This window comes from Taurulus bubalis, assembly GCF_910589615.1.
Source record: "Taurulus bubalis genome assembly, chromosome: 2".
NCBI classification, from domain to species: domain Eukaryota; kingdom Metazoa; phylum Chordata; class Actinopteri; order Perciformes; family Cottidae; genus Taurulus; species Taurulus bubalis.
This window is the reverse complement of record NC_136590.1, coordinates 31,616,218-31,633,239: the sequence shown is the minus strand read 5'-3', so window position 1 is coordinate 31,633,239 and position 17,022 is coordinate 31,616,218. Positions and strand designations below refer to the sequence as shown.

General features: G+C 39.3%; 3 protein-coding genes across 3 annotated transcripts; 2 read left to right on the top strand and 1 right to left on the bottom strand.

Moving 5' to 3' along the window:
• Positions 1-2,016: 2,016 nt before the first annotated feature.
• Positions 2,017-2,731, top strand: gng8 (guanine nucleotide binding protein (G protein), gamma 8; the record flags this gene model as incomplete). The annotated part of the gene is made up of 2 exons (XM_079214444.1): positions 2,017-2,100; positions 2,603-2,731. The coding sequence occupies 2 exons, from the start codon at positions 2,017-2,019 to the stop codon at positions 2,729-2,731; spliced, it is 213 nt and encodes a 70-aa protein (XP_079070570.1).
• Positions 2,732-3,344: 613 nt separating this feature from the next.
• On the top strand, positions 3,345-7,017 carry tmem45b (transmembrane protein 45B). The gene is made up of 6 exons (XM_079214095.1): positions 3,345-3,433; positions 4,376-4,573; positions 4,663-4,875; positions 4,981-5,165; positions 5,466-5,608; positions 6,896-7,017. Exons 2-6 carry the CDS (start codon positions 4,384-4,386, stop codon positions 7,005-7,007), a joined length of 843 nt encoding a protein of 280 aa, XP_079070221.1. The 5' UTR covers positions 3,345-3,433; positions 4,376-4,383; the 3' UTR covers positions 7,008-7,017.
• Positions 6,896-15,688, bottom strand: nfrkb (nuclear factor related to kappaB binding protein; the record flags this gene model as incomplete). Its single annotated transcript, XM_079214094.1, has 25 exons — positions 6,896-7,892; positions 8,051-8,186; positions 8,583-8,689; positions 9,408-10,133; positions 10,553-10,732; positions 10,819-11,089; positions 11,217-11,413; positions 11,578-11,657; positions 11,894-12,017; positions 12,134-12,240; positions 12,354-12,528; positions 12,624-12,684; positions 12,959-13,005; positions 13,119-13,195; positions 13,298-13,375; positions 13,464-13,590; positions 13,682-13,793; positions 13,911-14,106; positions 14,212-14,293; positions 14,380-14,453; positions 14,541-14,645; positions 14,763-14,931; positions 15,006-15,133; positions 15,241-15,442; positions 15,563-15,688. 25 exons carry the CDS (start codon positions 15,686-15,688, stop codon positions 7,752-7,754), a joined length of 3,828 nt encoding a protein of 1,275 aa, XP_079070220.1. The 3' UTR covers positions 6,896-7,751.
• Between the last annotated feature and the right edge of the window lie 1,334 nt (positions 15,689-17,022).

Below are 17,022 nucleotides of genomic sequence, written 5' to 3'. Positions count from 1 at the left end.
TGTGTAGCCTATTTGTTGTAAGAAAGCATGAGAGCCTCTTCAAGATTCAAGAGATTCAAGATGTTTTACTGTCATATGCACAGATAACAGAGTTATTCTATACAATGAAATGCTTTTTTAGCTGGGTCCTCCTAACACACAGAATTAGAATAAACTTAAGGTAAAAAATAAATAAAAATAAGGCACAAAATATAAAATATATAACAGTATTGCACAAAAAATAATATATAATAATATAATAATTAATTTAAATATATATATATATATATATATATATATATATTATATATATATTTATAGAATATATATTTTATAAATGTATAAATATATATATTATGTATATTTATACATTTATAAAATATATATTTCATAAATATATATTTTATAAATTTATATATTCAAACACATTATTACCTGAATCATTGTGCAATTAGACTCATTCCTACTGCTGTTATACTGTAAATCTGCACAATGCTCCAGGTAACTTTGTCAGTGTCACCAACAGGTTATATCTGACCGACAGCTAAAATCATATCATACACAAAGAACAACATGTTTGCTGAAGGCAAAATAATGTGTTGCACTGTAAAAACAGATATATGTTGATGACTTTTGGAAGACTTTTATTTTTTAATTCCAGCATTCAACGCTTTCCCATAATAAACTTGTTATGAATACTGATTACTCCTTATTGATTGTTCTTGATGAGTGCACCTAAAAGGAATACACTCAGAATATATATATATATATATATATATATATATATATATATATATATATATCCAAATATTAAATATTTGATATTTGTTCGAGAGAACATTGCACGGACGGAAATTAATTACAGTCATGGAAAACAATGTATTCTCCTGAGAGCTTCCTCATTATAGCCTAATGTCTTTTCATGTTGCTGTAAGGTGTTATGATGAAAACAGGTGTTTTTTCATCCCTCTATGTTAATTAAACTATTAGCTATTTTAATCTAATCCATATTCAGACTTTTCTTCAAACAATATTTAATGTTCCATCTCGTGGCACACGTTCGCTCTATTGCCTGAGGTAAGCGAGTGATAGAGACTCTAGAGATGAAGGTCACACCACATGTTGCCTTTAACTGTTGCACTGAGCTCATCCTGGGGGCAGAACCACAGCCAGTTATTGGAAGGAGGGAACCTACTGAAGCCTCCCTCATCTTTGCCATTAATCTCACTTCATTTGTTACTGTAAATTGTTGTGGTGGACCCAGTTGGAAACAAGCAGACTTTCCTTTCAGGAGCCCAACGGTCGCTGGTGGTCTTGTGGTGAGTGTTATTATTATTATTATTATTATGAATTTGGATACAACTTGAAAAAAAAATCTATATTTGTACAGATTAACGGAAACAGCTTATATCAGACCACATTTCTATACATGTGTGCTGGAATTGTCAGCATATTTCAGAAGTATGGCTTGTATTAGTATTGCATTTAGAAACTATTTGTATTGATAGAATTGACAAATTAATTTCATGCCTACTGACAAAACAAAGTAATGATGCTTTTCATGCTCTCTTAAAGCAATTAAGGCATATTTCTCATCTAAGCATGGCAGAACCTGAGCATCATAATAGCAGCTGATTAATAGCATTGGTAGCAACTCTCTACACCGGCAGTTTAGGATAAAATCATTTTGAAAGAGCAACTAGTTAATGTTAATGTTTTTACACTTACATGCCCAGTTAGCGGAAGCCCTCCCCTGGGGAGGCTGTGCTGCCTCTCTTCCCTCCCAAGACCTCCTCCTTTGAGACCCTCCCTGTGCCACTTGCAGCTGAGACCCAGGGAGCAGAATTAACAAGCAAATTGAAACTGACTCTAACCACGGCACACCTTCACGAATTGTTTGCACGTTAGAAGTGTCTTGTGTTTGTATTTTGTTTATTCCACTTTCTTCATCAGTGATGCATACGAGTATTTCTTGTCTGATAAGTCAACATTGATGGTTTGCTACAGGCTGACTGACTTTAGTTGGAAAGGGGCAGGATGTCCAACAACATGGCCAAGATTGCAGACGCCCGAAAGACGGTAGAACAACTGAAACTGGAGGTCAACATAGAGAGGACGATGGTGAGTGCAATATGGAAGTAATGATGATGGAAATCGCTCTAGATTGCTCATCATGGCAGCATGTTTTATAATAAATGCATGAAAATGTTCTTCTCACTTCCCTGTGTCTCAAAAATATATAAATAAATAAACATTGATTTTTAATCTTGAACTTGAACGAAAAAGCAGTCCGCCTTTAACGGGCAACTCTTTTTTTAATTTTATTTTTACAATTGCCCCCAATTAAATAAAATATGCTCCCTTTCCATAACCGATAGCAGTGTTTACTCTTTTGATTGATGCAGGACATAAGGTTGCCTTTTAGTGTTTAATCATTGGTAAGAATAAAAAAAAAAGGAATAACATAATTTTAAATGTTTATTTATCCTCTTCCCCTTCAATTTCTCTCTCTCTCACACACACACACACACACACACACACACACACATACACACACACACACACACACACACACACACACACACACACACACACACACACACACACACACACACACACACAGATATCCAAAGCAGCAGCTGATCTGATGGCCTACTGTGAAGCTCATGCCAAAGAAGACCCCCTGGTGACACCATTAGCTTCTGCTGAGAACCCGTTTCGAGAGAAGAAATTATTCTGTGAAATACTATAACATGTACAAGATAAATGTCTTAGCTATTTTAATTTCTGAACTCAATTTCAGCTGTAATGACAAACCCACAAGACAACTTTTAGTTTACAGAATTCTTTTTTGTAATTAAAGCAGCTCTTTGGTGACTACCTTTACCTGAGGAATGATCATTTGACCATGATAATGACAACAATAAAGATTTAAAGATCAAAAGTGTGTGCAAAGTTCATTTAGACAGGCCGGCACTGCTGCCTCTCCTTCTGCACAAATATTGTATCTGAGTTTATCTATTAACTCAACTATATAGCTAAATTCTCATGCTGGCTTTTATGTTCTAAACTGACATTTTAAGATATTAAAAGGCTAAATAAAGTTGCACACCGTTTGCTGCGTTCTAAATATATTTGCTCTACATCCTATTTTGATGTGTTCAACATTTTTCTTCTTCTTTTTATAATAAATAAACAACATGATCTTAAGTTAGGTATTGTTTTCCTTCTGAATGCCACATCTGTTTGCCAGGAGGGCGTCCCTTAGTCACAGAAAACACTGCAAATGGTGGGCGGGGCTGTGTGATGACACCAACACACATGTAAGAGGTCCTGACATTAGGCGTGCACAGTTTACACAGATCAGACATAAGCTGTCACTCTCACAGCTGCCAAGATTTGCTGATTTAGAAAACTGTTCCGAAGCCTTTGAGAATTAGCAGCAGATAATAAGGTATGTACAGTCTTTTAGCATATTGTATAAGTGTGATAGGAAAAGACTAATTTTCACATTTGGTATTTGTAGAAGGACTGTTCAATAACCGCTGACAACTGAATGTTCTTGATGAGCAGAAACTACGTAGAGATGATATTTGTAGTTAAGGTTGTTTTTACAGTCTAATCTGTCCATGTCAATCTATGGGTAGAACAATTTACTACATTAACTACATTTGTTTTAAATTGAAAAATGAAAGGAAAAAACAATGAAGCCAAACAGGGCTAGTCAAGAAAAACCTGTCTAACTAATCACTATCCTAAACACACCCGTGGATTGTGAAGATTCCCCACTGACTTTTAAGGACAACTATAAATTACAAACACTCAACTTTATTGGGCCTGATGAAACACATCACACGACAAAAAATACAAAAGAAGTTAACATGTTAACAAGTTAAACATGTTCTTGCATGAGGCCCATTGATTCACGAACAGAGCTCTATTTTGTCTAAGGGCTCTGTTAGGGCAAGATTACCAAACAGCTCTGTGTGATTTGTATTTCATTTTTGCAAGGCAAATGAGCGACTCTTGTCTGGATCAAAGGCCATATTTTATGAGCCTGCTTTGATAATATACTAAAGTACCAAGTTATGTTGTTTCCATTGAATGGCACATTACATAAACTATATAATGACATTTACTTAGCAATAGACCTTTATATTGAAACAATCTACTGTCTGTTTGTGGACGTCTCATTGTCAGCTGGTCTTTGTAGTCCCTTCGTTACGTCACTGTATTGCTTGTAATCATTACATGGCTCATTAAATAATACCACAAGCTCGTATTTTGACCTCAAACTTGAGTCAGTTCACAGAAATAAGATCATAGAGCTAAATTAGTAATCATTGGGTTTCCATTAAATGTATGTTATTTACTCTTAACTTTCTTATGTTTTCAGGCCTAACAATGGCAAACTTTGGAGGACATGCCATTCCTGGCTCTTTTTTCCTGCTCTTAGGCTTTTGGCTAACGGTGAAACACATTCTGCAACACTACTGGAGGACAAGTAAGCCCAAAGGAAGACAGATCATGCCGCCTTTCTTTCGAAAAATGGACTACACGGAAGGAGGATTTCTAATCTTTGGTGCATTTGTTGGTCAGTTTTCCTCTCATTCCTCTGCACACCCAAAACTCCCTCAGCCTGTTCCCCCCTCATCTCATTTGCCTGACAATGTCCTGTTCCAGGTATCATGATTGAACAGTTTGTGGTAGATGGGCCACACGGTCACCTCTACGACACAGAGAACAAAGCATGGGTCAAACTGATGAACTGGCAGCACGGCACGATGTATCTGTTCTTTGGGATCTCTGGAGGAGCACTGGTCGCCAGTACTGCATCCAAACTGGTGCCGACTGGTGTGGACCGCCTCACTCTCTCCTTGGCTCTTTTTGTTGAAGGCAAGTCAATTTTGAGTTCAGCATTTTCCCTTCATGTCACAAAATATGTTCCCCTAGTATGTATTTAAGCTTTTTTTTTTCTTCTTCTATTTGACAATCATCCAGGTTTTCTGTTCTACTACCACGTGCACAGTCGGCCCCCTCTGGACGCACACATCCACTCCCTACTACTCGTGGCTGTGTTTTTTGGTTCGGCCAACATGGTGTTGGAGGTGTTCATAAGAGACAACATTATTTTGGAGCTCTTCGGAGCATGCTTGTTCATCCTGCAGGGCTCGTGGTTCTACCAGGTGATTAGCATTACGAGGAACTGAGAATGCCGTAACGTGTGGAACACTTTGTGAACGTGCCCATAAACATTTCTTGAGCTTTCGAAACATCTAATAATTGGTACCACAAAGTACCAGCTCCTTTCTGTATAATGTCCAGTCCCAAATGAGTTCATAAACTTTCACATTGCTTGATAATGGTCACTAATCACTGACCACAGACCTGTTTCCTTTACAAACAGTTTTTGTGAACAGCAGTAAATTTATGAGACTATTTGCTGAACATAGTTGTCTCATTCATTGCACTGTTTATGGTTTTAGATTGGGTTCGTACTTTACCCACTAAGTGGCCCAGAATGGAACCTGACCGAGCATGGCAACATCATGTTCATCACAATGTGCTTCTGCTGGCATTTCGCTGTGGCCCTGCTGTTAGTCGTCTGCATCTCCTCCGTGGTTTTTTTGTAAGTATCCACCCTTTACCACAGACAACCGTTATAGCTCAAATCAGTAGTTATTGAATGTGCCATAACTATAAGTTCAAGCATAACAGAGTAACACATAATAAGCACTTGGAATCAAGTAAATGAAGTGCATTTAAATTAATGTGGTATACTTTATCCTCTTTCCCGATACCTACACGACAGAGCAGTACATTTAAAACACTGCACTCTGTATGTTGTGTACTTATAACTTAATATGCAGATAAACTGATGGTTATCACAACATATTTTTGTTCAGAACGGTTGATCTAACAAGTTCTCAGAACAGCACAGTGGCTTGGATTAATTTTAAGAGCAAGTAAACAACATGTAATACAAGCTTGTGTCTCACAATAACACAGAGACAATCAGCCTGAACAAAGGATAGAATGGGCTGCTATACCCATTGCCTTTAGATACGTCCTCCGTGACACAGGTGCAAAGCACATTGAATTCACATGAAGGACGAGCTCTTGAACCGTTGCTGGTGATTTCATGAATAAAAAAAAAGAAGCTATATAAACCTCTTACTCGCAAGAAAACTTATTTGACAGTTTTATTAATTTAAGGTAAAACATGAATGAACAAACAGACAAATCGATAAATAAATCTAGTGTCTACTTTACAAAACATTTGGGAATCTCTGGTTTAGGCTTTCTAGATGCTTTCCTATATTCTTAGACAGTTTATCAACATATTTAAGATTAAGAAATTGGATCAAATAATGATTTGTTTAGTGGCATCATAACTTTTAGTTAGAGCTTTCTTTGAACAGAGAATAGTGGGACTTCTAGTTGTATTTTGATGTCTCTGCATTTGAAGGTACCCTGAAGTTTTCATAGTCAACAAGGCTTTGTTTACATTCAACAGCTCACCACAATGCGCAGTATCCCTCAGGCCGGCTTAACACGTCCAATGACTGTTTAAAATATTTACTAGGCCTTGCGGATATTTGAAAAGCCCTTGTTTTGAAACCTGTATTGTTAACATGAGGTTGTCCTCCTCTTCTTTGTCATTGGTGCCTTACCATTGTTTTTACCGCTCCCGGCAGTCAGCAGAAATGTGTATCACATTACTCTCATACTGTATATGATTGTGCTTCCTCGTGCACACGCTGGTACAACATGAGATGCACACAAGAGTTTTAAACGGCTCTGTAGCACCATTACTGGTCAAAACTGAGGACTTAGTTTAAGTTTTCTTGGAGTACATTTTCAAAATGTGTCTTTTGTGTCTTCTTAATGTTGCCTTATTTTCTTGTTCCAATAGCACAATGAAGCGATTCTCAGGAAGAGGACAGGACATGGAGATCGGGATGCGAAATACAGCCTCCAAATCAAGCTCCCAGAAAGCTTTGCTTGAAGAGTCGGATGAAGAGTGAAGGCTTGGTTCGGGCTCTTTGAAGATCAAGTCTGCTGTTTATACAAAGTATTTTTTAGTATTTCTTTTGGTAAAAAAAGAAAAAAATATCAAACACAATCTATTTAAATATGATCTGTTATTATTGTCCGTTTAGTATTTTAAAAACACAATATAAACTGAAATACATGGCTCGAGTGTATGGCCTGCTATCAAATGAAATATAACACAGATACAACACAAATAATGTATTAAAACAAAAAACAGCAAGTCACAACATTCAAATGAATCAGACAGACTTAAGGCCCACTTTCTTCACAATTGCTAATATTGCCTTTCAAACATTTAAAAAAAGTGACAGAATATCTTATTGACAGTCAGATAGACATTTGTAGTTTTATATGAATGAATAGGCTGACACCATTGTGAAATATCAACAGGGCAACTGGGTTTTCGAAAGTTTGTTAGATACTGAAAGAAAACAGAATTCTATGGAAACAGCCTGGTTTTATATTTTGTCTATAACAATATGAAGAATATGGTTCAGGAAATAAATGACAATTTTCAACATACTGGTGATATTGGTATCTTTGCAGGATTATTATCAAATTGGAAAATAAATAAAAAAGGCATGTTACATGCTGTAATAATCCATGTTACCAGGAGTAGAAACAAGTCAAATGGTCCTGCAGCAGCTTGAGAACATAAAATACCAAATACATACTGCACAGTGGACCTTGATTCATGGCCGACTGCTGACATAGGATCACTGTTGAGGTGCAGTCGGGGGATCGGGGGCACATTTGGGCGAAGGTGCTGTTGTGACTACGACTGTGGAAACAGATTTCTGGGAGCCTGATGCCATGTGCTGCTGGAGCTGCTGCGCCTGGACCGTCTGGATGCGAACCTAATAAGGAAGAAAGACGGAGACGCCTGAAGATAGTCTGTGTGTCTCCAACGTGACCATAAAGCAGCATAAACGTTTTTCTTAAATACATTATTCCCTTTTCTTGACAATACTTTCTCTTTTGCAACATCAAATCAAGTGAAATGTAACCAGCTGACCTGTGTGGCCTGTCCTTGCTGCTGAAGCTGCTGGAACTGCTGTGCTGTGACGAAGCTGACCGGTTTGTTGCCTGCGATCAGCTTGGTGCCAGCAGGCATGGTGGTCAGGATGATGTTCCTGCCCAGACTACTGATACTGCTCAGAAAAGAGAGGGAATGGACAAAAACATATCAATCTACCAGCCCAACTTACAGCTGAAGGGAAGACCCCTGTAAAAAAAAAAAAAAAAAAAGGCCATACATAAATAAATACAAATACTCAAGAAGTTTCAAAATGTATACTTCTGCCACTACAGTACAAACAAATATATACACACAATATAAGTAAATAGTTGCAAGGTAGTTGACACAATGACCCAAAAAGACCCAATAGAGGTTAATATAGAATATATAGTTGAAATCTCTCGATAATACCGACTTAACAAATCATTTTGCATTTTGAGTTTAATTTATTCTTTAAAATGATCTTGTCAATCTGTCTGGAAAAGGTTTGAACAAGAGAAATATATTCAATAAATAACAGATGACTTACTTCGTGTTGAGACTTCCTTTCACCATCGGTGTGGTCACAACACTCTTGCTCTTTAGTGGTTGGTTCAGGACAGAGAGGGGCACAGTGATCCTTGCAGGTAACTTCCCCTACCGTTTGGGAAAAAAAAAGAGGATTGTTCCTGAGACAGATTTAGGATTTGAGGATTCCGACTCTGGAGTAAACTATGTAAATCATGAAATGAAATAGAATATTCAGAGAGGCATTTTTGAGAAAACATCCCTGGCATTCAGACACCTAAATTCAGACAGTGTTGAGATGCCAGGTGTCAACTGTTAGCTGGATATGAAAGCTTGTAGTTCACGCATGGAATCAAACTGCAACTCAAATGACCACTTACAATACTACCCATATATCATATAATGGCCTATCATTGTTATATAAGTGTTTTCAAAATTGTCAGTAAAAAATTTAAATTAAAATAGAGATGTGTGTTTAGTATAATAACATATACTTTAATGTATTACATTTCTGTTTATCAGCTGGGTATTGAAGGATCTCATGAAACATAATGTTCCCACATGAACAAACAAAGTCAAACAGTGACACCTAGAGGCCATTCTACTTCTGACACGTAGATCCTAAAATGGTTGAATGACTAAAACTGACATCCTTAGAGCTACACAAATTAAGTGCTAACAATGGGGCTAACAATATGAAGGATAAAATATTAAGATTTCTAGTGTACAATAGCTGTCATCAAATGTATCTACAAACCTCATTCGATGGGAATGACAGCCAAAACTACACCAAAAAACCCTCTCCATTTATTTTAAATTTAAAACAGTAACAGAACAATTGTCTTACCGTTTGAGTAGTGACCACTGTAGCAGGAACCTGCCGCACAGTGGCTGTAGTTGTTCCGAGCGTCAGAGTGGAGCACGAGACCCCAGGAGCCACTGTAATCCCCTTGGCACTAGCCACAACACTGGCAGCCATTGTCATTACATTAGCACATGTAGACGCTGTGAGCGGTTTACTGCCAGTGGTGGTCGTCATTGTGATGGTCTGACCTTGTTTCTGTGGAATAACACCGAGTCCTGGCATTATCCGAATGGTGGTGCCACTCTTGTCAGGGGAGGATACGGTGGAGAAGGTCCTAGATTTTTGGTCAGCCATAGTCACCGCCAATGTGGGCATCAGTCGTATGGCTGTATCTCCTGCAGCCTTCATTAAGCTAGAAGCAACAGAGCCTGCTTTAGTGGTCTGTACTTCCCCTATGCAGGATGTAGCACTGGAAACAGAGGAATGTGAAGAGCGGGGTGGTGTCACACGGAGAGTGGCTGATATGCTCTTGCTGCCGGCTGTGCCCAGAAAGTCAGGCGTGAGTTTGACGGTTGCAACTGGGGACTTGGCAAGAGTAGCCATCATGTCTGGAGTGATCCGCAGCACCGTCTGTCCTTTAGAGTCTGTGGTGATGGAGGACGGTGGAAGACGAAGGACATCTTTACCCTGGATGCGCAGGTTGGTAGCCGTAATTGGAATTCCTCCTCCACCAGCAGTCTTCATTCCCAACTGGCCTGTGATGGACACCTTCAAAGAATGCCAAAAGTTACACCTTGTAGTTATTTACATGGAAAATTACATTACTTATTTAAGGATATGGATTTCTTTCTGTTTCGGTCAGCTTCATAACCTGCAGACTATTTTTGTTGAAACTAGCAATGGCAAAAATCCCCCTTGCGGGACAAATACCAGACTAAACTGAACTGAAAGACTCATTTCCGCACTTGTAAGTATTCCACTTCATGCTCTCACCGTTCATGAAAATGTGGCATTGAGTGTTTATCTACCTGTCAATAGCTTCTTGTAGTTTGAGGGCAGAGCCCCTCTACACATTTTAAATCTGAGCAATAACCAACTTCCAGCCTGGCAGAGACATTCTTGCAGTTCAAGACTGTTCAGGAAAGCTTTAACTGGCCAAATATCCCAGTTGACACAAACTTTTTCACCTGTTTGATACTTGGGCCGGCGACTCCTTGCAGCCTTGCAGGGGAAGCCAGGTTGTGAGCCGGGCTACCAGGTGATCTGGCTTGAGATTTGGCCACAGCTACAGCGGACACAGATATGGTGGTTGGCACCTGGACTGGACTACTGGCAGACTGACTCCTCATAGGCACGGAAACCATTGCCTAATGATAGACACAATAAAGACGCAACAAATGAGCCATATATTTGCAGCATGCAAAACAAGAAACACAGCTCTTTATTTGATTACCTGTGAAATGCCCTTGGTGGACATTGACACTGGCATCCTGATCTGGTGAGGGGTCTGATGTACCAGTGTGGCCTGGTGACTTCCTACCAAAGAACCTGGACCAGGCTGAGCAGAAACAACCCTTACCTGAGGGAGGGAGCCTGCAGCCAGGTGACTCACTATGCGAGCCGTGTGTTGGGATGTGATTGGCTGTGAAACCGGTGGACAAACCTGACTCGTGGGTAAGATGGTTCCCAGCTGGGGCAACGAGGGAGGGGACACAAGAAGAACACTGGAAGAGCGAGAAGGGGCAAGAGAGGAGACAATTCAATTTAAAAAAAATCACACAGATGAAAATAGGTGTATGTATGTATGTATTACAATATCAATAAGTACAACAAATATTGTGTCACTCTGACCCTGTGCTGGTTTTGATTGTATCAGGGACTACGGTCTTTGTTGGTGTGGTGGCCGTGCAGGGTAAGGGGGACTTAGGGGTTCCAGGTGTGTTTGGGGTGGGTGTTGTAGGGGTTGGTGACATGGGATTGGAGACTGTATCCTGTCCTGCCTCCAGACATCCCAGGGTTTTACTGCCTCCGTCTTTACTTCCGGACTTCTAAAACATAAACAGGAGATTCATAACAAACATGTTGCTCTCAGACACTGAACACGGTAACTTCCACTGTGTTTTTCACACAGTAAATATTGTATGTTTTACATTGTGTGAAGTACATGTACATGTCCTTTTTTCTGAAAATAAAATGGAAGCAGTAGACTCACAGGCTTAGATGCAGGTTTAGGTTTTTGCTGCAGGGCTTTTCTTGCTTTTGCAGCAGCAGCTTGAGCCTGGTGGATCCTCTCTGGATGAAAGAAAAAAAACATGCAAATCTAAATGTCTTCCAGTTTGTGTAAAGTCCTCTAATCATGTACTTGTTTAAGTGGAGGCAGCAATAAGAAGCCATTTGTCTAGTTTGATAATCCAACTATTGTCTGAAAAGAAGATGTAGGCCTTCCTTTAACCTTTGTAGTATATGCTCCCAGTCTTCAAGATCACAGTTATCTGCTAAACCCTAAAATAGAGCACATGATTCCTTACCAAACTCCTCTTGACTGCGACTGCGGTGCAGGTAAATCCAGAGCTTGCGGCCGATGTCATACTTCACACAGGGGTCTTTCTCATAGTGAAGTCTATCCAGGGCACCACTGACAACTGTGTTCACCTAAATGCGAAAGAAGGCAATAACTTAAAGTCTGCAGGCCAATGTAAGGGACACACAAGTAAATGTGCAAAAGTTAGCTGAATGACTAAAAGAAAAAAATGCTAAATATATCTTACCTGTGCACTGGTGACATCTGGAGCAAGAAACTGAGAGTCTTTCAACAGTTCACAGATCTCTGCCCTCGTTCCTTCTCCATTTGGTAACCTGGCTGCTGCATCCCGCACTGCAGAAGTAAAAGGGTAGAAGTCAGAATAGAACGATTGGTTTTCTTTCCACGCTCTATAAAGTATGGTTTTCAAACAGCTTGACAATGGAGAGTAAAACAGAAGGCCGAACCCAGCGAGAGAATGGTAACATATGGTGGTCGGTCTGAGCGGAGCAATGTGTGCTCCCTGGCTTTGTTGAGAGACATCTCCTTATCAAACACCCCTTTCACAGGCCCCACCACAGATTCAAAGCCATGCATCCTGAAGGTGAAGGCTTTATGTGGTTGGTTGTATCGCTGCTGTTCCTAAGAAAACAAATGAATCCATTGTTGGCTTAGAGAGTTCATGTCCAAGTAAATAACGAAATATTATGCAAATAAGATAACAAGCACAAACAAACCTGAATTTGGAACACTTGTCTCTCATCTCCAGTGCTGGGCCGCACCACATAATCAGTTGAGCTGCTTGGTTAGAAATATTACACTGTTAACGTCCGTTAACCATGGTATTGCAACTAAAACTATTTTATTATGTTATAACTCTTATATTTATTGTGCAAAAAAAGCAATTGTGATTGTACAAATTCAATTTTTGCTATCTTAAATACACCAAATTAAATTAATTTTAATAAGGAACACTTGGTCCTACCAGCAACACACAAAAAAACAAAACAATAATCAATTAATTTCCGGTTGATCAACTAATTCATACAAATAAAAATGCCCTGAATCTTACACTCTTGGTGTGGGAGAAGTCATATCTAGCATGTCCTCATTTTCCGTCTACGGAAGACAAAAAAAAAGGCAGTTTAGATTGGTCACAGATAAATCAGTGGTAAACATAAACATAGTGGGGAAGCATGTGAAATGTATTTGTGATGTAATAATTGTACTACCTTGATAACTAAGTCTTTGGAGTCCAGCCACAGCTGACAGAGTGCACTGAGATCCTTCTCTGTATCCTGAGTGGGACCTAAAATAAATGGTTGATTTAGAATGCAATCTTTAATAATACAATCTTTCTGAATACTAAGCACTGCATCATTTAGCGATTTCGAAAACTGATCCTTCTTACCAATCCACCTCCACTGCTGAGATTCATCAGCAAATTCCGCAAATGGAGAAAATCCACTCGGGAGTGCCATCATTCCATCTGATCAACAAACACAACATATATGAGTAACATGGGGTGTAAAATAATGCCTGACTATATCAGTGTAGTCGTGACCACTGCTACATACCTTTAGTCTCTCCTGCAAGAAACTGCAGGGCTTGAAGAACCAAGTCAGACCAACATGGGACAGATGAAAACCACACATTGAGGGAGCTGGCTGGAGAGGACTGCCACATTTGAACTTTCTCCTCCAACTGTGAGATCACAACGTAGGCGTTATAATACGCAGTCAGAACTGTGATCATATTTAGGATATGTACGTGAGAGTCTGCAATGAGTGCATACCAATGAAGTGCTTGTAAAGTGTTCTGCCCTTAAGATGCTCTCCAACAAGCTGAAGAAACTGATAGCTATTTCCTCAACTGGAACCGGGCTGCTCTGACACTCCTCCACAATTCTTCAAAAATAATGAGCAGTTTTTGATAACAGGAGACTCAATGAACATATGCATATACAGTATACATACACTAGTACACACTCAATCCTGTAAACATTAGCGTAGCACTAAACTCACTCTTCCTTGATGTTGGCCAGTGGAGTAGACGGGGTGTCTGGCAGGGAGTTGATGATGCTCGTCGTTGGAGCTGATGGGGTTTCTGAAGGTGCAAGAATTTCACAGGGATCCTCAGATTCCACTTTTATTGTCCTCATTTTCTTCTTCCTCCTCTCATCTTTGAGCTTCTTCTTAGGCAGAGACAGATCAAAAAAGGCTGCAAGAAAAAAGGAAAGAAACATATCAACTGTGTGTCATGAAATCAATGAAACCCAGACTTTTGCTTAAGATTTATTAACACTTGTTTAATTATTTTACTCACCCACAGCCCCCTTCCGACCAATATTTGCTCTTGAAAGTATATCTCCAAGGTGGATGTCAGATGTCATCAAGTCTGGATGATCCTGAATAAATCACTCATTAATGACATATTGTGAAAATCAAGACTAAACCATATCCATGCTTTTTTTCTTCTACTGACACCACTTACTGGCTGTCGCTTCCTCTTCTCCCGATGGTTATGCAGCATGGCTTTCAAATCCTGCTCCCCGAGTTCTATTCCCTCTGAAGAAATGAAATGTCTTAGAACATTATAGTCACCATACTTAAACATTTGAGTAACATCATCTTGATATTGCATAAATCACTGACCAGTGGTCTTCATGTCTTGGGTGGAGAGGCTGGGAAGAACTCTGAGCGAGACAGTGGGTGTCGGAGAGGAAGGTGATTGGGGTGCTGGAGCCCATAATGATATGTCTACAAGCAATAAACAATAAAACTCTTATTAGTGTCCACAAGCTTTTTATTAGAGAAATGCTTTATAAATAAAAGGTATCGTTATCGGCACTGATAGTAATGAAAGAACAGACTGACCGTCATCATCAGATGAAGCATTGCTGTCTCCACACTCAGTTTTGACCTCCTTTAATATGCGGCTCAATCTTCTTCTCACCCTTGGCTCCCGCATTTCAGCATGAGTCTTTGTCGCCTTTCTTTTCGGCGGAAAGTCCAGACCACTTTGAACCGCAAACTCCAGCAGCTCCTACAAAAATAGGACACAATAAGACTAATGGCAAGAGTCGATGTGGATTGTACTTCAAACTTTTACAAAAATACCTTTCTGGAGACAAGGATGTGCTTCAAAAGTCTGTGGTAATACTGCTGGAGGGAGTATAACTGTCTCTTCTTCTGGGACTTGGCACACAGTTGTCTGTACTTGACCACCTCAGGATTGAAGTAACCATCTGGGTTGATATAAACGAGAGTAGTGATCAGTAGGTGCTTAAAAAAAACACTGAGCAGGATATAATTACGTGTTGGTGGGTAAATAAGTGGAGAGCTAGGGAATCACCTCTGAATTGTTTTTGTGCAAGATGAAGGGGATTTCCAAAGTTAAAGTTTCTGTTGTTGAAAATGTCACTGATGGAGCTGTCCTGCTCTGCAACATTGTTGTCAGGAAACTGTGGCAAAAACTGACGAAGGTGCCGTCTCTGGGAATCCGACAGCACTTCACTCCAGGTGCTCGTGCTCATCACAGAGAAGAAAATGTCAGGCTGATGGAAACAAAAGCAAAAACAGCGAAAAATGAATGCAGAGTCTGCATTTGCTTATTATACGACAGTCGTTCAGGGCAGGAAAGAGCAGCATTTCATCACCGAGCGCCAGTAACTCACGTCCTCAAGTAGGTCTTCTGGAAGGTTTAACCGACAGTTCCCCAGCATGCATTCCTCTGTGATCTGTTCATCGGGTTCTTCTTTTGGTTCAAGAGGGTCTGACAGCATGTGGGCAAGCGCATCCATTCTTCTCCTCTGGACCAAGCTTTGAGCCTTTTCGCATAGAAGTGCTACAACCGACATAAACATTAGCAAGCGTTCCCCAATGTCAACACATTAGCCGCTGTGTCCGGTGCCGTAGCGCACCAGCTGGCGTGAAATTATCAAATGAGCAAGTTGTAACGTTCATAACGGAGACATACGATGTGTTAATAATAATAATGTTATATAATTAAGTTGATACAGCATAATACAAACTGCTAACAGCGCTTACCTGATACAGCTTTGTGTTTTGGATATGAAGGGGGAAGTGTTTAACCGACGGACCGTTTTCTTCTTCTACTAAAATCTGATACACGGGACGCTGCTCCGCTCGTGCGCTTTGCTGCCCTCCATCGGAAGTATGGAGCATGTAAGCCAGCTGCGATATATATTTGTATTCCATAACTGTAAAAGGTATATACAAGACGTAATAACTTCGTTAACAACATGCACTCTGTACGTATTGTAATGAATGCTAATATTGAAAAATTTTGACCGGAGAGGAGCATTTATTTAACACATTCAATATCCTAGGCTATTAGCTACAGCTACCCTAGTGGTTAGCGTTACTTAGCTAGCTAGCTAACGGTTAAACTAACGTTAATTGAGATTAACGGTCACCTTTGAACGGTTAAACTAACGCTAGAGATATTGCACTTGTTCTATACTCTAAACAGAAAGTAACTTAGTTTTAGCCAATTAGTGTTAGTAGTTAGTAGTTTCTCTTTTTAGTTTAGAAAGCACTTAGGTTAAACCTGGTTAGGTTACACATGCCTTTTATGCTGAGCTCATTTATTAGTTTAGTCTTATTACTATTTTATGACAATGTATTTGAAACGTAAATATAATAATACATCTAAATGTATAATTACTAGATATATGTTTTAATAGATTAATACAAATAAACCTTTGTCTTTGAACACAAGTTATATCAACTAACGTAACATAATCTCAATCAATGTATGTATTTTTTATGCATTTATATAGTGACATTTATGTATACTCCCACATGTACATGTGAATAATGGATAATTCATAAACAGACTTAAATGAAATGTCAATTCAGTCTGTTAATAAAATGAACCCTTTAATGGACACATTTTTCAATTGTTATGGCATTGTACGAGGTCTCACTTAAATGTAATGTTTGTATTCACAATACAACAAAATAGTGCAAAACAATGGTCTAGATACCTTAAGGGGAACATTTGAATCCCTGGTTCAGCTTTGACAACTTGCTCCACCTCTTTATGATGCTGTAATGAACAGGAATGAACAGTCAATCCCTCTGCCTCATACCACAGCCAGAGAGAGGCACA

What these genes read in the sequence shown, in the direction of transcription:
- tmem45b (XM_079214095.1), top strand. Translation starts at nt 4,384, where the DNA reads ATGGCAAACTTTGGAGGACATGCCATTCCTGGCTCTTTTTTCCTGCTC. An exon ending in CTTGGCTCTTTTTGTTGAAG is followed by an intron (nt 4,876 to 4,980) that starts GCAAGTCAATTT and finishes ACAATCATCCAG; the next exon opens with GTTTTCTGTTCTACTACCAC. An exon ending in ATCTCCTCCGTGGTTTTTTT is followed by an intron (nt 5,609 to 6,895) that starts GTAAGTATCCAC and finishes TTGTTCCAATAG; the next exon opens with CACAATGAAGCGATTCTCAG.